Raw genomic sequence first — 23,002 nt, 5'->3', positions numbered from 1 at the left:
CAACCCACAGAGATGAACAGGGTCAGCTTACAGCACTAGGTGACTTCATGGTCCCCAATATAGGGTCCTGCTGACCCACCACCCCGACAGAGAGGCAGGAGGATGGGTACTGGAATGGATGTGAACACCACATCTCGAAGAACAACAGTTACGAGAAAGTGAGTAACTTTTTTCTTCGAGTGCTTGTTCATGTCCATTCCCATCAGATGACTCCCAAGCTGAAGTTATGGAGGCAGGGTTGGATTTATCCACTGATTGGAGCAATGCTCTACCAAGGCTGCATCATCTCTGGCCTGCTGGGTAACTGCATGATGCACAGTGAAAGTATGTATGGAGGACCACGTCGCTGCTTTGCATATTTTCTGGGTGGGAACTTGCGCCAGGAACACTGCTGAAGAAGCCTGTGCCTTGGTGGAGTGCACCATGAGCGGAGGAGCAGGTACTCCTGCCAGAGTGTAGCGCTCCCAGATGCAGGACATGATCCATGACAAAACTTGTTGGGAGGAGACTGGAAGACCTTTCATCCTGTCTGCCACAGCCACAAACAGTTGAATGGACTTTCTGAACAGTTTCATTTTCTCAATGTAGAAGGCTAGCGCTCTGCAGACATCCAATGAGTGAAGCCTCTGCTCCCTGCTGCTTGGGTGCGGCTTAGGATAGAACACTGGAAGGATGTGAAACTGGGAGATAACCTTTGGGAGGAAAGCTGGACGTGGCCTGAGCTGAAACTTTTCCTTACAGAACACGGTGTAAGGAGGTTCTGATGTTAGGGCCTTGAGCTCAGACACCCTCCTGCCTGAGGTTATCGCTACCAGAAACGCAACCTTATATGAGAGCGAGCAGGGAGCATGTCGCCAGTGGTTCAAAGGGCGGCCATGTTAGTCTAGAAAAGGACCAGATTGAGGTCCCAGGCTGTTGGACCTACGGGTATAGCCTGCCGAGACCTTTCAGGAAACGGCTGACCATAGGGATGGCAAAGACCAACCAGCCCGCTGCGCCTGGATGGAAGGCAGGGACGGCAGCCCAGTGAACCCTCATTGACGACATGGACAGCGGCCCAGTGAACCCTCATTGACGACATGGACAGTCCCTGCTGCTTGAGGTGGAGAAGGTAGTCCAGTATAAGTGGTGTAGAGGTGAGCATCCCGGACGAATGATGCTGTGCCGACCAGATTGAGAATCTCTTCCCCTTGGCTAGGTAGGTAGCCCTGGTGGAGGGTTTCCTACCACCAAGGAGGACTTGTCTAACCAGGAGACTAATGGGGTTCAGTCACAGAGCTTCCATGCTGTGAGGTGCAACAACTCACGGTTCGGGTGCTGGAGATGGCCGTGATGCTGAGTCCGGGAGGAGCAGCAAGGTGACTGGGGCTTCCACGGACATTTCCAGGAGAGATGTGTACCAGTGTTGGCAGGCCTAGGCTGGAGCTATCAATATCACTGAAGCCTCTTCCCTCCGTATGTTGAGGAGCATCTTGTGAACAAGAGGGAAGGACGGGAACATGTAGAGGAGCTGGCCTCCCCCTGGGAGGAGGAACACGTCCGTGATGGAGCCCGGACTGTGATTCAGGAAGGAGCACAACTGCTGGCACTTCCCGTTGCATCACATGGCGAACAGGTCTACCTGGGGAAAGTCCCACTGTTGGAAGATTGAGTTCGTGACATCCGGGTGTAAGGATCACTCCTGGCCGTGGAACAACCTGCTGAGAGTCTGCCAACTCATTCTGTACCCCGGGAAAGTATGATGCTTGCAGGTGTATTGAATGCTCTATGCAGAAATCCCACAACACGAGGGCTTCCTGGCACGGGGAAAGGAGCGTGCACACACGTTTGTTGATATAGAACATCCCTGTGGTGTTGTCTGTCATGACTGATACACATCTCCCTACTAGGTGGGCTTAGAAGTCTGGCATGCCAGGCGCACCGCTCTCAGCTCTCTGACATTGATGTGGCGAGCGAGTTCTGCCTGAGAAGAGGCCTCATGTCCTGAGGTCTCCCAGATGTGCTCCCCTGCCCAAGGCTGATGCGTCTGTCATTAGCAAGAGGGATGGCTGAGGACCAGTGAAGGGGACCCCTGCACACACTACCAGCGGGTTGAGCCACCACTGGAGGGAGTCGAGGACCAGGTTAGGTAAAGTCACGACCTCATCCAAACTGTACTGAGCCAGCCGATACACCGAGGCTAGTCATGACTGGAGTCTGAGCCTGGTGTGTTGCACCACATAGGTACAAGAGGCCAGGTGTCCTAGAAGTTTCAGACAATTCCTTGCTGTGGTGGTGGGAAACTGCCTGAGACTTTGAAAGATGTTGCCCAAGGCTTCCAGGAGGTATGCCCTGGCCTGTGATGAGTCCAGTACCGCCCCATGAACTCTATCCGCTGAACCGGGGACACAGTGGATTTCCCCACATTGAGGAGAAGACCCAATTCGTCGAACATTGTTCTTATGAAGTTGACTTGTGCCTCCACTTGAGCCCTGGAGTGGCCCTTGATGAGCCAATCGTCGAGGTATGGGAACACCTGTACCGGCCGCCTGCGCAGGAACGCGGCCACGACTGCCATGCACTTGGTGAACACTTGAGGTGCTGCTGACAGGCCGAACGGGAGGGCTGTGAAAGGACAGCGGTTGTTGTTCACAAACCTGAGGTATCTTCTGTGGGATGGAATGACTGCAATATGAAAATACACATCCTTCAAAACCGAGGGCAGCATACCAGTCCCCTGGATTCCAGGAAGGGATGACGGAGGCCAACGAGACCATGCAGAATTTGAGTTTATTTATGAACCTGTTGAGCTCCTGCAGGTCTAGAATGGGCCTGAGCCCCCGTTGACTTTCGGTATTAGAAAATACCAGGAATAGAAGCCCTTGCCCTTCTGCTCCTGAGGAACCTCTTCCACTGCCCCTAGCAATAGGAGCGAGTGCACCTCCGTACAAGGAGTTGCTCGTGAGGGGGGGGTCCCTGAAGAGGGGTGGAAGGGTGGGAGGGCACAGGATTGGATGGAGTATCCCCTCACTACCATGAAAGCACCCAACTGTCCGATGCGATGCGGGACCACACAGGGCAGAAAAGGGATAGTCGGGACAAAAAGGTAAGGTGGGGTGGATCCAGTCCTTGTGCTGGTACACCATCCTCAATTGCCCCTTCAAAAGGCCTGTTTCCGGCCCCAAGGTGGCTTGGATTGGCCAGAGCCCTGGCCTGAGAATGGGTGTGGCCTCTTCCTGCCGCTCCTATTCCTCCTCTTTGAACCGTCCTGGCGGTTCTGTTTTTGGAAGAACCATGGTGGAGGTTGCAGCCTGAAGTGTTTCTGCTGTGTGGCAGGGGTGTGAAGGGCCAAGGATTTGAGGGTGGCTCTGGAGTCCTTCAGGCTGTGAAGACTTATCCGTCTTTTTGGAAAACAGAGTCCCACCCTCAAAGGGAAGGTTCTGTATTGTCTGCTGGACCTCATAAGGGAGACCAGAGACCTGGAGCCAGGCACCCCTTCTCATGGCCACCCCTGTAGCAGTCACCCTCGTGGCAGCATTAGCTCCGTCCAGCACTGCCTGCAGAGAAGTCCAGGAGATGAGCTTACCGTCCTCGACCAAGGCAGAGAATTCAGCACAGGAGTCTTGCGACAGCAGCTCTGCAAATTCTGCCATTGCCCTGCATATATTATAGCAGTATCTGCTGACAACGGCCGGCTGATTTGAAATGCAGAGCTGCAACCTGCCTGTAGAATAGACCTTCCTCCCAAAAGGGACGAGTCTTTTCACCTCCCTGTTCTTAGGGGAGGGTCCCTGGTAACCTTGCCACTCGCGCCAATTGGCAGCGTCCACAGCAGTGGGTGCGAATACAGACGCTCATAGCCCCTAGATGGCACAAAATAGTGCCTTTAATCGTGCTTAGCTGTGGGGGGCAACGGGGTTTTGGTCGTGTCCGATATGGTCTTGATACGAGGCAGGGCAATGCGTGCAGGTCTGGAGGGCGCGAGGATATCCACCATGGGATCCATGTCCTCCACTACCTCCCCTGCCTGAATACCCAGGCCCTGGGCAACTCACTGCAGCAACCGCTGCAACACCGTTGTCCTCCAGAGCTGGGGCTATAGCGGTGCCCACCAACACGTCAGCTGGCAAGGAAGAGGGAGAAACCCCCATAAAGGGTGTCTGTTCCCTTCTGTCGGCGCCCAAAGGGTCGCGTGAATCCTGGGGAAGAGTCAGACGGTGCCGTGCCCCTTGGTGCCGGGACTGAAGACACCAATGCCGGGGCTGTAGACATCGCTGTCGGTGCCGCAGGAGGTATTGGAGGTGAGAACGGCACCATGAGCCGTAGCAAGTCCTGAGCTGCCTCAAATGCCTGCGGGGTCGATGGGAGCTGCAATTGCTGACTCCTAGGTTCCAGCGAGCAGGGTGGGCCCGGACTCAACTGGCCCGCTGGGGCAGGAGCCGATACGACCCTTACAGGCGACGAGATGCTGTGGCCCAACTGGGGTGTCTCAGTCGTTGGCTCTTTAGACTTGGCCAGGGGAGAACAATCCCTCCCCGGCTTTTTTTTCTTCTGAGGCACCGGCGATTGAGACCAGAACCTTCCTGCCGAGTGGACTCGGGAGGGGCCATGAAATTGCCGAGAGTCTCGGGAAGAGTCCTTTCTTAGCACTGGGTCCCAGGATGATGGTGCCAGGGCGCTCTGCACCAAGGAGGTGGTGTTGGGCGTGGGATTCCCCCAATCCTGGGTCTGAGTGGGGGGGCGCAGAGCTGCCTCCATGATCGGAACTTTGAGCTGCTGCTCCCTCTCTTTCAAAGTTCTGGGGCAAAACATGCTGCAGAATCTGCAACTGTCCTTTCGGTGACCCTCACCTAGGCAGCTTCAACATGTGGTGTGTGGGTCACTTTTTGGCATGCGCTTAGCGCAGACCTCACTTTTTGAGCCCCGGGGACTGCGGCATACCACGGCTCCTGGGAGTCGGAAGGGTGGGGAGACCCCCAACACACTAACTATAAAACTACTACTACTGACTACAGAAGAACTATAAACAGATGAAACGGACAGAGGCGCTTGCTAAGCAAGAGTATGGGACGTTCCAGCTAACCGTCATTGGCGGTAAGAAGGAACGGAGAGAGTGGCCAGTTGGCAGGGCTCTATATTGAACACCATGAAGGCATGACTCCAGGGGGTACCCACACCGAGCTGATGGATGCTGCTATGGGAAAAATCTTCCGACTGCCATGTGCGCGCACACACCTGATTGGAATGGACATGAACAAGCACTCAAAGAACTCCTCACAGGTACAGCCAGGAGTGGAAGTAGAGAAAGGTTTGAAGACGAGTTTGTCAGGAAGCAAGATAGAGAAGACTTCCAGATTACTGACCATGTAGTGGAGAAGGAGCAAGGATGTCTGAAATAATCAAGGAAGTGAGTGCTAAGGTAGCTGGAGCAGCGTAGGTCCACTTCAACTGATTCGACGTGTCACTGAGCTGCGTGTTACTTACCAAGACCATTAACAGAAACAGATGGGTTTCTTCTCCCCCCTGCAAACACGTTTGGTACATGGTTGTGAGAAAGCTCCATCACAAACACTGGTCCTGTCCAGGCCTGCTGGGAACATTAGCTGCTTCCTTTCCAAGATGCCCCTTTTCTGGGCGTTATCCTTTTAAGGAAAGGCTAAATAGCTCGTGGTGTTTGCTCGGCCGCTCACCCCTGTTCAGTGTAATTGCGGCAGTAACTTGACCTTTCTGTACTGTGCCCCGTGATTCCATGAACGGCTTGTTACCCCACTAAGTGCCGGTCTGGACCAGAGCTCTCAGCACCGGCGAGGCAGGCATGGAAGCAGATTTGACTTACGGAAAATTGGTTTCAAGGGAAAAAAAAATCAAAACGTTCCCCTTTTGTATAAAATGGCATCACTGCATTGTGGTGACACAGCTGGCCCAGGCGTGCACACATACCAGGAGGAGGATGGGGGTCAGGCACTGGCTTGGACGGAGGAGAGCTGGGTTCATTCTCCTACCTCTTCCACTGACTAAGACCCTTGGGCAGGCCACTTCAGCTGGGAATTTTTTTTCCAAGGAGCCTAATGGAATTAATGAATAGGGATGATACTGATCTCTGTACAGTGCTTTGAGATCTACGGCTGAGAAGCACGGTATCAGAGTGTGGGCTCATTCTGTGCCTCCATTTCCCACCTTTAAAATGGGGATTACGCATCCTTTCTCCTTCCCTCGGTTTTGTTTCTTTCCAACGTAATCTCTTCCTATGCTTGTCCAGTGTTTACTGCAATGGGATCCTGACCATGGGTCAGCTGTAGGTGCTGCCATAATAAAAATAATGAGCAATAGCGAACTTGAGGTATCCCAGAGTGCGTGGGAATACGCTCTTTTGCACCACACCCCCGCTGGAGTGTGATCTAAACAGGGGCAGGGATAGGACTTAACCTTCTCTTATTACATGGCATGTGGTTCCTATTCAGCTTATGAGACAAACCAATTAAGAGCCCAGACCCCTAACTTAGTGAACACCCTCTTTGGTTTTAGGCATAATGCATGAGCCTGTTGTACAGATATATGCACTACACAAGTCCTGTATGAATGGATCCGATATGGATACTGTCCCACTGCCAGAACAGCATCTCTGGGCCAATCAGCTTTGAAAATGCAGTTATGGGTCAGCAAACTGAAGACGTGGGGACAGCATAAAACTGACTGACCTTGCGTAACAGGAGCTGCCGTTCCGTGTGCAATGCTCAATTGGAAACTTACTTCAGCTTGCAGTGAAGGAGACAGAATATAGGCTGGGTTCACTGCAGAGTGAATGAATCCTCCTCTGTATCACGTTCTCATTCGAAGAAATCAGCTTCTTTCTGGTGGGTGGGTGGCACCGAGGCCTCATGACGCAGAACTGGGAAGGTGAGTTGGGACACCGTGGCAGCTCGTCCAGAAATGTGCTTAGACGTCTGTAGTTGCCCAGGTATTGTGGTTTTGGTTTTCCATTGTTTTTCTTTTTTTAAGGTGGACAAGCCCAGTACTAACCAATCCAAAAGACAGAGTTCTTCAGCGTCCTTATGCTCTCTCTGGTCGTCACTTGTTCCATGTCAAGCCACCACCACCCTTGTCCCTCAAGCTGCAAAGTAATTCTGACCCCATTTTGGGTGAGAATTTTCATCAATGGACATAAGGTGGTGGTGGGGGTTAGAGTCTGTTGTACTGGCTTAGCAATGTAGCAGTTGCAGTTAGAGGTATAAAATGGTTTGGGAGAAGACAGGCTCTGACATTTTATCCTGGAGTTCCAGATCCCAAGGATCAGGGCTGTGTAAGTTAGGAATGCCAATAAATAGGCAAAGCTCACAAGTGACTCAGTTCAGTATTGGCAACTATGACTGGCTACTTCCCGCTGGTGTGAATGGACCCCAACTGGCACTGAGAATATAATCCCTTCCCCCACCCCCCAGAACATATCAATACAACCCCTATATGACTAGGGCAGAAAAAAGCCCAAGCTAGCACTGACCAACAGCAAGATCGAAAAAGTCAAGCAATTCGGTTTCTTAAAACTTATTTTAATATCCATGTCTCAGCTGCTGGGTAGATCCAAAACAGTCCGGCGTGGTTTAAGTTACAAATTCTGCAGACACTTTTTTCCTTTTTAAGTAAATGAACACATGTGGCAATAAGGGCCTGTTACTTGAAGTGAAACCCATATTAACAACAAAATGTGTGGCAGCTAGAATTCTACCAGGGTTCTTTACTGGATACGGTAGCACCGGAAAAGGCTAACGCTGCCCCGTTCGGGTGTCACACAGCAGGAATAAATGCATCCGACAAAACTAATCACACCCACAGAGATCGCGCACACTCTATGTCCAAGAAACAACCAGACTGGGATACAAAGAACCCTTTTAGAATTCTCCCCTCTACGCATGGAGGCCAAGTAACCAACTTCAGCAGACAGGATGAGATGTCAGATCTGACTTCCCTGATGGAGGCTGAACATGATGTCCAAGTGCTGCTTACCAAATAGCTTGTTTCTAAGAGAACAGCAGGAATGGAAAGGGCTAAGACTGTGGCTGAGCATTTAAAGCTGTAGTTTTATTTAAAAACAAGAGTTTCAACACCACCCTAATGCAGCTGCAGATGAATGCATCAGACTGAAGCCCAAGAATCATTGAAAAAAAATTAAAGCTGCAGCAGAATTCTGTACTTCCCCAGGCTATCGGTGTAATTTCAACAGGCTACTTCGTATTTCAACCAATTACTCGTTGGCTGCTGAATGGGCTAACCCTGCCATTTGTGGAGGATGGCTTACAATAAGGCAAACAAGTGGCAGTTCTCGCAGAATCCACACTACGGAGAACACAGATAGCCACGAGAACTCCATTCAGGTACCGAACGCCAAAGAGAACAAATGCACTATGAGAGTGTGAGAAGGAATCCAGAAGGCGCTGTGCGGAGAGAGAGAACAATCCACAACAAACAAGGGAAGTTTTGTGCATGAGTAAGGTTACACCACGCACATTTTTTTTTTACAACACCCTAAAGTTGTGGTAACACTGCTCAGTTCCCCCTCCCAATACAGATCTTTTTATTGGATGCTGCATCTTTAAATATTTCTGGCAAAAAACTCTTGCCACATATGTTAGGAACATTCCAACCTGGCTGCCACATGTCCAAGCACTGTACTTTTTTGATTTTCAGTCTTTCCTTTGGGGGGAAAAGGGGCAGGGTGGAGACGACAAGCTCCCATTGCACAGCTGGACACCTCTGCCCCAACGTGGAGGTCACCTCAAACGGATTACAAAAATAATCAGGAAGCCCATTCAGTTTAGAACATGCCTCCCCAGGGTTTTTGTTTTAATCTGTTTGAGGCATCGACATCAGAGAGCTAAAAATCAGTGAGTTTAAAAGAAAAATGGTAAGCAAGGGAGAAAGCGGTTTCCACAATAAATCACCTAACTGAGGAGAGCTTACGAGTCTTCAACGTTAGGTTTTAATAAGCTTAACAACAAAATGTACAATACTGTGTGAGCCCAGAAAAGTCACGTCAGAGAGACTGAGCTTTGCTTCTGAACTCCCCTCCCATTTGCTGCCGGTCTTGACTAGTCAACAGATACTGTACTCACAGGATTGGAGAGCATCATGTGGACAGACCAATTTTTATTTTAAAAGCCCAGCGCTTCAAATAAATTAAAAAGGGACAACCGTCAAGTGTGTGAGCGGTGAAGCAGCCGCAGGAAAACCCAACAAGGCTCCAAACGGCACGCTAATCTGATGGCAAGAGATTGACAGAGGCCTCTTCTCCTCACCCTTGTGAATCTCCCCCCCCCCTCCTCACAAGACGGGGAATCACAAGGAAGAGGCCATGTCAAGGAAATGGAAAGCTGCACCATCAGTGGAGTTAACATTGCCACGTACCTGCTAATACGGGTTTCACTTTATGACCAGAAAACGTTTCTTCCAAAAAATTGTTACTTTTTCTTTAAAAAATTGAAATTAATCAGGGGTAAAACACTAACTCTAGTGCCATGAACAGGCAGGATCAACTTTTTTCCCCTCCAAAGGGCAAAGAGTCATACCATCCCCAGCTGAACCTTGGTGCTTCTAGCTTTTTCAGGAGATGTTACCTAAACTTTATGAAAAGAAAAGAACAATGTTTAAATATCAACACTGGACTAGCCCAGTCTTTTTTCCAAAGTCCACATTCTTCCTCTGAAGCACACATTGCATCATGGATTCCCCAAGTCTGCGCGTTCAGAAGTTCACAGTACATGGAACCATATTTTTTCCCCCTCGCTCAGAGCAGCCATCCTCTGTGGTCATTTACTGAATAAACCTCAAGCTTCTCCTACCCACGTGGCTTTGCTTAAGATGCTGAAGGTTTCCTTGATGAGAATTGATGTTGTCATGCTCTATGGATGGAAAAAAAAGCAAGAGAAAAAAAGCACCTGGTACAGGTTTCTTGAGACCCTTGCGGATTCCTCTATTCCAAAGCTGTTTCTGAAAGTCTGTGTTGGTTTCTCGAGCAGTTTTTGGCCTATTATTCTGTCTCTCAGTTTGAAGAGCTGTTATTGGATGATCCAGAGGTTGATGCAATTGCAGCCCCGGCTGGGCTGCTCGTGGATACAGATTTGCGGATGTGAGGCAGCAAGTATGGGTCACAGGCTAGCTGCTGAACATCTATCCGGTCCTCCTTTCGGTAGGCCAGGCACCGTCTGATAAATGCCTGTGAACACCCAAAAGGCAAACAAATGTTAGGAGATTAAAGGAGTTAGGGGGAGTTTTATTTGTAATAGTTCTTGGTGAATTGTGCCAGACTAGTCACTCTGGGAACTGAAATTCTTTATTAAGTGACCACATGGACAGTGATGACTCCTCCCCTCTCCCAAATTGTGCTTCATGCCTAGCTTTGGGGCAGGGAGGAACCATATGTAGGGTGACAGGAGTTCAGTGGATGGTGCCAATTGCCAGCTAGTTTTGCTATGCAAGCACTAGAGACTGAATTAACACAATGTCATCAGCAGCAGTTTGGTTGGATTCTGGAGAAGGTCTGAGGTTTGCCAGGAAGATGAAGGGTGCAGAGCTTTTGTGGATGCAGGGTTCTGTTTTGAATAATTACTTGAGTCCTGCAGGGGTTTTGCTGTAGTGTGTGTTAATACCAAGCTGTAGATGGCCACTTCAAATTAAACTCAAATGATGCGTTACAGTGAGAACTCCATCTCCTGGGTGGGTGACTTCTGAGCACACAGCACCAGAATGGTTCCTTGAGCAGGAGGAAGCAAGCCTGCCTCCCACCGAAACCTGAACAGTTCAGAATACACACCCACTTTGAACCCAGAGTCCCACTTTGAACTGAGGTCTCCCATCTCCCAGTACAACATGCTAGGAGTGACCTATTTGTGTAACAAGCTTGTTCTTTCCTCTTGATATTAGCCAAGTTTCAGTCACTCCTTGATGAATGCACATTAAAGAATTAAACAAACAGGATCGTTGCTCAGGGGTGATGAGGGAAGCATAAGACTCTCTGCTGGGTGCCTCTCCCTGCTGCCACATTCCTAACCAGAGATCAATCCATGTGTTGACAGTGACATCAATGATCACTGACCACTACTGTTCAATTTCAGCCCGCTGACCAGTGTGCCATGGACAATTTAGGCATACACTATCCCACGCACGTGCGACTCTCTCACAGGCCAGGAGTCTGCTCTAACAGGGACAGACAAGTCTGCCGTTTGTAAGCCTCTCTTATCCCAAAGGATCCTGAACCACTGAACAAGTTATGCACCAATGAAATTCAGGCATCCCTGGGGTAGGAGGGCTGCTACCAGGCAGACAACAGCTGCACAGTGCAGAGAATAAGGGGAATTTGGGCCAACGACACTGAGCAGATCACTCCAAGACAATGCCCTGAGGGTGTTCAGTGTCTATGGGTGAGACCTGAGATTATAAAAAGGACAGCAAGCTGCAAGCTCAATTCATTGTGAAGAGCTGAGTGGCTCTTGTGGTTCCAGGGAAGGCGTTTATTTCTGAGTAAAGGCTGAGACCATTGTGAGATTCATGGATTAACTACTGTGTTAAGTAACCACAATGATTTTTTTAAAGCCCCCAGACCATCCAGCATGTCGAGCAGTGACACACAGACCCGCTGCAGAGAGATTTTACCTTTGCTTCTGGTGTGACTACTGGCTTTGGAGGGAACTGCACCTCAGTAGCTTTAAGGATCGTGTTCTCCTGCAGAATGTCTTGTTGTGACTGGTTGTGGCCAAACGGCTACAAAACAAGAGGGACAATTATTAAAGTTGACAATGTGTCTTCTGAAGCCTCTGACCATGCTGCTGTTTTGTGGTGGGAAGTTATCTGATTCAATCTCTTTTCTAGGGAAGCCGCTGAGGAGTGCCGTGAAGGTGCCGCAGGTCCCCCGGCTATTTGGCTGAGAAGGCTGCTCAGTCGCAGTTGTTTTAAATTCAAAGGGGCTGAGTTGTGACTGTCTCCAGAGTGCCCCCCCAGTTCAGAAAAGGGAGGGAATGCCATGTGCTCCCAGATCTGCAGTTTCAGCCCTGGTGTAAGAGGGCCATCTCCCAACAAAACTGTCAGGAGTTCCTCCTGCTTTGCCAGTGCTGCGCTCGGCCCATTGTGTCTATGTGACTTAAGGCAGCAGCTCTCAAACTTCCCAGATTACTATACCCCTTTCAGGAGTCTGATTTGTCTCGGGTACCCCCAAGTTTCACTTCACTTAAAATCTACTTGCTTACAAAAAGACAAAAAAGTGCCACAGCGCACTTACTGAAAAACTGCTTACATTCTCATTTTTACCATATAATTATAAAATACACCTCTACCCCGATAAAACGCGACCCGATATAGCACGAATTCAGATAGGATCCGGTAGAGCAGCGCTCCGGGGGGGCGGGGCTGCGCACTCCGGTGGATCAAAGCAAGTTCAATATAACCCGGTTTCACCTATAACACAGTAAGATTTTTTTGGCTCCCGAGGACAGTGTTATATCGAGATAGAGGTGTGCACTGGAATATAAATATTGTTCTGACATTTCAGTGTGTAGTATATAGAGCAGTATAAACAAGTCATTGTATGAAATTTTAGTTTGTACTGACTTCGCTCGTGCTTTTATATAGCACGTTGTAAAACCAGGCAAATATCTAGATGATTTGATGAACCTCCTGGAAGACTTCTGCATACCCCCAGTGGTAGGCATTCCCCTGGTTGAGAACCACGGACTTAAGACACTGAGCAAAAGCAGCACGTCCATCAAACTGTGCATATGGGATGTTTCGTTACCAACAGCTTATCAAAGCCAGTGGAATGACAGGAAGTCAATAGCATGCCCTTGTTGCCAAGAAGGCTAATGGCATTTTGGGCTGTATAAGTAGGAGCGTTGCCAGCAGACTGAGGGAGTGATCATTCCCCTCTATTCAACATTGGTGAGGCCTCATCTGGAGTACTGTGTCCAGTTTTGGGCCCCACACTACAAGAAGGATGTGGAAAAATTGGAAAGAGTCCAGCGGAGGGCAACAAAAATGATTAGGGGGCTGGAGCACATGACTTATGAGGAGGGAACTGGGATTGTTTAGTCTGCAGAAGAGAAGAGTGAGGGGGGATTTGATAGCTGCTTTCAACTACCTGAAAGAGGATGGATCTAGACTGTTCTCAGTGGTACCAGATGACAGAACAAGGAGTAATGGTCTCAAGTTGCAGTGGGGGAGATTTAGGTTGGATATTAGGAAAAACTTTTTCACTAGGAGGGTGGTGAAGCACTGGAATGGGTTACCTAGGGAGGTGGTGGAATCTCCTTCCTTAGAGGTTTTTAAGGTCAGGCTTGACAAAGCCCTGGCTGGGATGATTTAGTTGGGGATTGGTCCTGCTTTGAGCAGGGGATGGACTAGATGACCTCCTGAGGTCCCTTCCAACCCTGATATTCTATGATTCTAAGTGTTCTCGTTGGTTAGGTTAGTCTCCTTTCCTGGGCTACCTTAAAACATTCAGGCTCTTTATCTTTAAGACAATCACTTTCTACCCCCAGTCTTCCAACTCTTCCCTTCCAAAGACATCAAACTTGCAGCACAAGTTTCTCTGCCCTGTGTTTCCACACTACTACAGTTGTTAAGCAGGCAACCTACCTGAGGAGTAATTTGTGGAAACACACCAAGTGTCCCTCACTGCACATTGACAAATCCCCAAAGGTTTGAACTCAGACACTGGACGTCACGCTTGGCCGATATATGCAAGCAATGGAAAGGGATGTTCTGCAGGACGGAGTTTAGCTTCCTTCCTTACCTTTCTGCCATAAAGACACTGGTAGAAGATGACACCCACTGACCAGACGTCAACTTTATTTGAAATCTTTGGAGGTTCTTTTCCAACCACAAAACACTCAGGTGGCAAATACCTGATTGGAAGGGAGAAAGCGTCATTAGTAGCACATCCAGATTTGTTTAGTCACTTTGTTTCAACGGGAGAGGCAGGATGGCCCAGTGGTTAGGGCACTAGCCTGGGACTCAGGAGATCGGAGTTCAGTTCCCCACTCTGCCACAGAATTCCTGTGCGACTTTGGGCAAGTCACTTGCAGGCTTTCACTTCCCTGCAATAGGGACCTTACAGACAAAGGTCTTGTAAGTGGAGTCCTTGGATTTCAACACCCTCCCTTTTATCTCAGGCTTTTCTCCACCGCTACAGACGACATCCTGGCCTCATGAACTCCTGGCGTGGCTGGCAAGGACAGAGTCTAGTGACAGCCTGATAGCTTGTCTAGAGAAGGGAAATTTGCACCAGTGGAACACACTGATGTAGCCATGCCAGCACAACCCTCTAGTGTAGGTACACAGTGTGAACTCTGCTGTATACCAGTAGGGTGGCACCTGCAGCAGGATTTGCACCAGTGCAGCTAACATACACCCCAGTACAGAAGGGGCCTGAGAATGAATTCCCGATTCACTGACAAGTGAACCCTGAGGCTGCACCTGAACCTGCTACATAGTGTGCTGCCATCTGAACCACTGCAACCACCCGAGAGCTCAATGATTTGAAACAGTTACAGAAACATGTGAACAGAACTGGCTGGCCCCAGACACAGCACAGGCAAGGAGACTGGCAGCTTCCCCACAGTTTTGCCAATGCACCTCTCCTCTTGATTAGCTCTCCAGAACTGGCTGCCAATCATGCCCTACGGTGTGATGCACAAGGAGCGCCCACTGGGGACCAGGAACAGACCAAGCTAATCACTTTTCACTTGTGACCTGCTTCTTTACCCCACAGCCATTTTGGTTTCAAGAGGAAGGCAGGCGCTGTGTCATGTGGTAGGATTTAACACCTCAGCTATGCGTTTGTGCACATCCAGTCCACATAGATTCCCAGGACAAGGATGCAGAAAATGCATAAATACCCACAATTATCACCACATTGTGCATCCTCTGTGCAAAGTCTCTGTTGCAGTGAATGCTTCCCCCTCACCAGAGCAGAGTTTAACTCCAGTCTCACAGGGGAGAAAAAAACTGGTTTCACAGCATGCATTTAGAATCTAGTATTTGTTGACCAAGACCTTTTAATAACAATTTCACAATGGAAACATCCAGCCAAAATACACATTTCTGAAAGCGCAATCTTAGATGCTGTGTCCTAGTTAGAGACTCGGCTTTGCTCAGCTTGGAGTGAACTTGCGGGGAACAAACCCATAGAACACATGAGATTATAACAGATGATGCCTGCAAAAAATTATGGTGACATGAACAATGTTTATGCTAACCACTGTGAATAGTGACATTGTAAATGCAACTTCTGTCTTTGCATTCAGCGGCTTTTACTGTAGGTCCAAACCTCTGAGTCAGGACTGATGCAAAACCACAATGTGGTGCTGGGGCCATTGTACTGCTGGAGGCATTGCCTTTCATGTGAAATTTGAAACTGAAGTCCTGGGCATGCATGGCACTGAAAGCGCTATTGCACTTTTTATAAAGGTAAGTCTGTTACCACTAGGATGGTAGCTAAATTCCAGCTGGAAAATTCTTCCTGCCTTCTTAAGTCTACCTGCATTTTCAAGCGGGTATGGGATTCTTCTTCACTTCCTACCCTAAATTACATGGTAATACATGCTATTAAACAGCTGCCAAGTTCCACCCCAGAGTTGGCTGCATTTCAGCAGTAGTTGTACATGCAGTTTATAGTTGTCCTGTCAGGCCCTTTGAATAAGAGGTGCTATCTAAAGATATAAATACTAACCCACTGAAAATGAAATGGCTGCCAGCCGAGAAACAACACTCTGCAACTAGTCTGAGAGCACCCTTAAGGATCTCAAAGTGCTTTACAGAGCTACACTGTAGTACAATGGACACCACACACAGACTGTCAACAAGGAAAGTGAATTCCAAGTAAACTCCAAGTTTCCAGCATCAGGATTTTAATGGTTATTTGCAAGTTTTCTAAACCCCTGAATTGGTATCAGTATCAGCCACATACAATACTTACCAGTAAGTACCGGCCCCCTGTGATGTCAGCTCCATGCCATCCACGGAGTTGTAGCTGTCATCATCCATGATCTTGGAAAGCCCAAAATCTGTGATCTTTATCTCTCCACATGCTGTACCATTGACTAGAAGAATGTTACCTAAAAGGGAAAACAGCTTTTTAGAGACTTATTTATTATGGAAAGAGGGGAGGGAAAAGCAGCACCAGAACTGCAGTGTAGTACATGGGGTATTAAATTATGGACACACTATACCAAGGCACCATGACCTGCAAAATGCAGCCAGCTAAATCAGCCTTTAGGCTGGAGAAGATGTTTGAGTACTCAATGGAGTCCTCCTGAGAAGTATCCTGGCCCCTACAACACACCAAGTGCCTGCACCTACGCTCCCCATCCTGAAATGGGTCTCTGACCTCCCATCTGCCTCCCTATTTTTGGCTTTTCGAATGCCAACACAACAAGGGAGACTGGTCGAGTTGGGAGGGCAGGTCAGGGAAAGGGGAGTGGATAACAGACATGCATATATACACAGCTGTGACTCATTCCATCCAGAAGTCCTAATTTGCCCTGGCTTCTTAGCAGCCAGAAATTCTCTCCTCTATGACATAGTGCCCCCTAGTGGTTTCCAAAACCATGGGAAAATAGCCAATCCATTTAAGGCCAGATCCATTTAAGAATCAGCTATTTCTACAGATTAAATGAAACAGCAGCACATAACTTTCCAACAGATTAAGCTGTATAATTTGCCTCAAAGCTGTTAACTTTTGAAGAAGCAGAATGACACAATGGCTACAGATCAGCTATGATTTCAACAAATTTTAGGGAGAGCCCTGCAGCGCGTTCAAACAAACACTAGGAAACAGTGGTTTGGGGAAGAATAAGAACAGAAACAGGGCAACAAAATATAAATTGGTGCAACTGCGCCATCTACTGAATCAGTACAAGAAACCACACCAGATCTAGGATATACAATGCCAGTGAGCTGTCGCCAGTACAGAAAACCAAGTGCTTGGATTTTACTGGGGTAAAAAAAATAAAGTGTTGCCCAGCATATGCCAACCCCTAACAGATAAGGCAAGCAAGGAAGCTCTGATCTTTCAGCTGCATGGTCTATGAGATGGGAACTGTCTGACGACATTTGGGGAAGACACTTCTGCACTGGTGAGTCTGGAAGGTCACCCTTCCGAGAGCACTATCTGAGCGCTATGTATTGCTATGAGGACCCATAAAAGCAACAGATGAGCAAGTTTTCCCAAGTTAGTTTTTGGTGCCATTTACTGAGCATCACAAAGGAAGAGAACAAGAGCAAGGAAATGTGCTGGCCATCTAGGAAGGAAGATGCAGCACAGGAAAGCAAAGGCCAAGCAGGTCACAGAAACCAAGTGCTGACAGATGATGGCACAAGGGCTTGTCCAGAACAGGAAGGCGTCTTTCTGGAATTTTACTTCCTCTTAATGCTGCAACTCCAGGAGGCAATACCCATTTACAGAGCAAAACCAAGCATTTCAGTCCCTTCTATGCTGCAAGCTAAGCACCCAGGTTTTGGAATGGGTATCAACAGACCTGGCTTTGGCCAATTGGAACTGTTCCTTGGTGGCCTACAGAGGTTGCTAACAAGAGGTAAGAGGGTAAACACATGCCATTCTCCTTCATAACATACCTGGTTTAAGGTCATAGTGTATGATGGGCGGTTTGATTTCATTTAAGTATTTTAAAGCATTCACAATTTGCATGATAATAGATCGTGCCTCTTTTTCGGACATTAACTTGTGCTGTTTCAGATAGAAGTCCAGATCATTTCCCTCACAGTATTCTAACACCGTACAGAACCTGAAAGCAAGAGAACAAACACCAAAATTAAGTCCCCTGAGAGAAACACTAATATTTTGTATTTCCTCTTCCATGTAAATCTCCTCAACTAGGTCATTCCCTGTCAAATTTGTACATATTTAGATGCCTCCATCACAGACATACAGGAAACAGGTTTAGATCTACATACAGCCAAATCTACTTTTATCAGAGTAAAACTGATTTCCAGGCAAAGCAACACGAATGCATTAAAAACAGCTAGTCTTCTTGTACATGTGTTTTCATCATGGACGTCCCGTGTTGCACCTCACTTGGGCACAGGATTGTGCTAGAACTAAGATCTGCTGAATAATGGGTATAAGAACACAGGAACATAAATGCCATAACCGATTAGACTAGACTAATGGTGTGTCTAGGCTACTGCCAGAGGCAGGATATAGCACTAAACCTTCAGAGAAGGTGTAATAAACCCCATAACTGACAATTACACAACCGTCTGCCCATAGGGCTACGCAAGACCTAACTGACCGGCCTTAACTCGGTCAGTTAGCGCATGACAAACTGGGGTGTAGATCTACTGTGTTCCCTGCTGCAGTGCACTAAAAGTTCGTTAATGTCTTTTGCATACTACCGTTTCAGAGAGCAGTAGGCAAAGTGCACCGAGAAACTTCGTGTGTGCAGCAGCAGGGTCTATGTGGACAATTCAAGCACAGCAGGCTGGAGTGCTGCAGCCTTGCACCCAAGCTTGCTGTGCACGGTGTAGCCGTACAGACACGCCCTTTGGGGCTGGATTATTCCCTGAAGCATGAGGGTCCCTTATACACTTTTATCCCCTATTATGTAATTGTGGGTATTCATTATCCATATAAATGGATAATCCTTTTCTGACTCCTAAGCTCATGTCCAAATGATACTCAGTGGTGACAAGATCCACTGTGTAAAGTACTGATCCACCCTGACTGCAGGATCACTAAGCTTTGCTGGAAAGCTTTTGACTAAACACTTTGTGGGGAACTTGGCAAATGCAGTGCAAAGGCACATCACTTACGAGTCAGTATCCAGCGAGAAGTAGTCATAGAGTTTAACTATTCGAGGATGATCCAGTTCTTTGTGAATTCTGTACTCTCTACACGCATGTCTGAAAGGCAAGGCTCTGGGCATTAGCAACAGAGATTTTACTTCGGGTTCTACATTAAGTGCTTTAGATATAATGATCTCGGCACAGCTCTCAGTGTTCCACATTCACACGGAAAATTATTCTTACAACTCAAAGTATTAAATATTCTTGGAAACCAGGCGGTACAGTTTTTTGAAAGCATACTCCCAACGTGTCTCTGGGGAGTTGGGAATGATCTTAGGGCTTTTCTTCTCTGCATGAGAGAGGCCAAGTCATTATATAGAGGAGATAGCCCCTTATTAAGGGGAAAGAAAACTTACAGCACCACTGTTGGTCCAGACTAACAATACACTGATTTTGCAAGCATCCACTCACTTTTCTTGCTCATTTCAGACATTTCTGAGGTGATACTAACAAGGTGGGAGGAAGTGGCTTCACTTTTGCAGCAAACATTGAGGAAGGAGAGGAGAATTCATAGTTTCACAGATTCTAAGGCCAGAAGGGATCACTGTGATCATCTAGTATGACCGCCTGTATAACACAGGTCAGAAAACTTCCCCAACATAATTCCGAAAGCAAATCTTTTAGAAAAATACACAGTATTGGTTTAAAAATGGTCAGCGACTAAGAAACCACCACCTCCTTGGTAAATTTTCCAATGGTTGATTATTCTCACTTTTAAAAATTTACTCCTTATTTCCAGCCTGAATTTGTCTAGCTTCAACTTCCAACGACTGGATCATGTTATATTTTCCTCTGCTAGACTGAAGAGCCCATTATTAAATATTTGTTCCTCAGGTAGATACTTACAGACTAATCAAGTCACCCCTTAACCTTCTCTTGGTTAAGCTAAATAACATTGGGCTCCTTGAGTCTATCACTATAAGGGATGTTTTCTAATCTTTTAATCATTCTCGTGGCTCTTCTCTGAACCCTTTCCAATTTATCAATGTCCTTCTGGAATTATGGACACCAGACCTGGACACAGTTTTCTGCAGTGGTTGCACCAGTGCCAAATATAGAAGTAAAATAACTTCTCTATTCCTACTTGAGATTCCCATTTGTGCATCCCAGGATCATATTAGTGCTTTTGGCCCCAGCATCACATTGGGAGCTCACGTTCAGTTGATTATCCATCAGTATCCCCAAGTCTTTTTCAGAATCACTGCTTCCCAGGATAAAGTCCCCCATCCTCAAAGTATGGCCTACATTCTTTGCTCCTAGATGTACACCTTTACATTTAGCTGCATTAAAATACATATTCTAGTCAGTATCAATAGATAGGAACCAATTCTCAGGCCAAGATGGGGAAAAAACAGCAATGCATTGTTCTGCTATCTCGGCTTTACAGCACCACTTACTTGTGATAATTCTCTTTTTTCTCATCTCTCCAGTTTTTATTTAACTGGTGAATTTTCACAGCTACGTATCTCTGTTCTGTTAAATCAAATGCCTACAAAGAAAAAGCAAGTATCAGTAGAGTTGAAATTTCAAATTAATACTGCAAATGTGAACAAGAGATTCCACACTAGTGTCCCAATGCAAAGCAAAGAATAGATGGCAATATGCGGTAGTTAGTGTCACTGATGCTATCAACTACTCTGAATACAATTTAAGAATCTGTCCTTTAATTCGCCTGCCAATAAGGGAGCCCATTAGTGTAAGACAATTGGTGATTTTGGAACACTAGTCCACCCACTGGGATCTAGACTGAGTGCGCCAATCATTTCACACAAGCCAAACAGCCAGGAGAGAGTAACAACCTTTACTTGATTTGAACTGGCAAGGAAGGCTCTCTGCCATGATGCCTTGAGCCACCAAAGTCACTTGTACTTAATTTAAAAAAAATGCATAGGACATATTGGTTTAATACACATTACTAGATGTTATATCTCCAGGTCGAAGTTGTTTCAATCCATTTGTGGTTGGAGAGCCAAATGGTTCAGCTGCATAGCTCGAGCTGAAATTTTTCACCCCTTGGGATCTTAAAGAGCATCCCAGCACACACAAATGTTGGAATTCTGCTGCTGGATCAATGCAGTGTTCCATCTAATCCAGGATCCTGTCTGAGCCAGGCGTTTTGGAGCACAGTGCAAGACATCCCATTGTATGCAGGTGTGGGATAATCGTGCCCCCCACCCAATCTTGTTCTAACCCCTAATGTTAGAGATTACCCTAAATCCTGAAACATGAGGTTCAATGTCCTTTTTCAAACTTAATACTATGGCTCTAGATAGTCTAGTTATTCATTGAAGTGCCCAATACCTGAGCTTATAGAGTTATTTTAGTTTAGTTAATTTGATTCTAATATTAGTCTATGAACTACAGAGCACATATGGGATGCTTGGGGAAACTGATGCTTTCAATTTATTTAAAATTAATCTCTTAATCTCTCCAATTAGCAGCATGGCCTAGTCTAAGTATCATAGGTCTTGATCTTGCAAAACAATGTCATGTAAATAATCCGTACCCATGTGACCAAGGATTGTTTGTTCAGCATGTCAATGGTAGAATACAAACACTTCCTAGACTTAAAAAAATGAAGGCTGTGCCATATATGCCTGGAAGTTATTTTCCTTTCATTTACAATAATGTGTCAGATTTAAAGCACTACTGTGCCGTTGCAATATATCTGAAATGGCTACAACTTTTTAAAGCAGATTTCTAACACCTGTTTACGTCTCAAGAGGTATTTCATGTCATTCTCCTAGTCATACCAGTGTGACATTCCCAACAAATGCATGTTTCAATAAAATCTTGTGGAGAACAGAAACTAAATATCAGGTCTGCTGTCTAAATCAAAGCCAGATGCGACATGTATTTCTACATTCCTTCCCCCACAACCACATACACTCTCCATTTGAGAGAACAAATGTCAGATTTCGCTTACTGAGTACTTCTGTGCAGACTCAAAATACAACACAACAGACTAATTCTTCAAACTTACCTTATATACCTCACTGAAGCCTCCTCTACCCAAAAGATGTAGCAAAAGATATCTGTCATTTAGCGTTGGATGGTCTTTAAATCTGGAGAGGACAATTTAACATTGACAATGGTAATGCCATCTACTAATAAGAAGTCACAGCTATTATACAGCTCAGAGAGGACACTTCATATTAAGCCTCAAAAAGGTGGTTATTTATGTCCAGTTTTCAAACGGCTGGATAGTCATTTATCAATGACACTGCAAAAGCTTCCAAAGTCATTTGTAAAGTATTAAATCCTACACATTTGACACGCAAATGCTTTTAAGTCAGCACAGTACTGTATATCTCAGTGGGTGGCAGGATATTAAAAGCAGAATTAAGCATGGTGCATTCCTATTACCAAACAAATGTATCCTAAGAGAATTTAGCGTTCCTTGAGAAGTTACCATCTGATGCCTATTCTCTCCCCTACATGCCTCCCAGTGCTTACTGTGAATTATCTTCATTGTGTATCCTTTTCAATTCCCTGATATGTAGATTTCTAACTCTCTCTAGTCGTTCCAACTCCGCCTGGATCTCTGCTTCTTCCTGTATGAAAAATGATGACAAACAGTTCAAGACATTGGGTAGCTAGTTTCACCTGATTTATGGACACACTAACTGGAATTTAATGGTACATGACTGGTTTGGTAGAATGAAAACTGTGGATTATAGCCAACTTCAAGATAACAAGTAGGAGGGGGAAACTATTGGGCTGTTTTGCTTGTGACTATGCATCCAAACTACAGATGGGAGTTGGTACAAGTTCCTCCTCTTTCCTGCAGCCAATGTGTTAATTATGTTTTCCTCAGTTCCAGCAGTTGGGAACACAGTGATTAAATGATACGCTTTCAGTGAAAACAAAGTATCCTAGAATTGTACAGGAAGATTAAACAGCAGGTAATTCTGAAAGTTTGAAGTGTCTCATGTGGAAGCTAATAAGTATCACTGATAATAAAAAGAGCCAAGACCCGTCTAAAAGTTACACAGATTCTGGAACAGAGCTGTAACTTTATATCTTAAGCAGCATCTTGATATCTTTTCAGATTTATAAAAAGCCCAGTGGTTTCCAGAAGAGCCACAGAAAACGAAAATGTCTCCAGGAAGTGGGAGGATGTGGGCTACCCAGAGCTTTGGCTTTCCATGCTGCACGTAGTTTTAACTTCACCCCT

At 46.6% G+C, this 23,002-nt stretch overlaps 1 protein-coding gene across 5 annotated transcripts in view; it reads right to left on the bottom strand.

The window, feature by feature from the left end:
- Positions 1 to 7,505: 7,505 nt before the first annotated feature.
- Positions 7,506 to 23,002, bottom strand: part of TLK2 (tousled like kinase 2) — a 56,725-nt gene continuing 41,228 nt past the window's right edge. For all 5 annotated transcript variants that reach the window (XM_039516353.1, XM_039516354.1, XM_039516352.1 and 2 more), the window contains 9 exons: positions 22,282 to 22,379; positions 21,809 to 21,890; positions 20,223 to 20,314; positions 18,793 to 18,882; positions 17,596 to 17,765; positions 15,938 to 16,076; positions 13,754 to 13,865; positions 11,623 to 11,730; positions 7,506 to 10,186 (listed from right to left, as the gene is read on the bottom strand). In XM_039516353.1, the coding sequence (XP_039372287.1) occupies positions 10,013 to 10,186; positions 11,623 to 11,730; positions 13,754 to 13,865; positions 15,938 to 16,076; positions 17,596 to 17,765; positions 18,793 to 18,882; positions 20,223 to 20,314; positions 21,809 to 21,890; positions 22,282 to 22,379 (1,065 nt within the window). In that variant the 3' untranslated portion in view covers positions 7,506 to 10,012. The remainder of the gene's footprint in view (positions 10,187 to 11,622; positions 11,731 to 13,753; positions 13,866 to 15,937; positions 16,077 to 17,595; positions 17,766 to 18,792; positions 18,883 to 20,222; positions 20,315 to 21,808; positions 21,891 to 22,281; positions 22,380 to 23,002) is intronic.

The sequence above is a fragment of the Mauremys reevesii genome, linkage group 27, assembly GCF_016161935.1.
Source record: "Mauremys reevesii isolate NIE-2019 linkage group 27, ASM1616193v1, whole genome shotgun sequence".
Classification (NCBI taxonomy): domain Eukaryota; kingdom Metazoa; phylum Chordata; order Testudines; family Geoemydidae; genus Mauremys; species Mauremys reevesii.
Note: the sequence above shows the minus strand (reverse complement) of the source record. Positions and strands in the feature narration are given on the sequence as shown.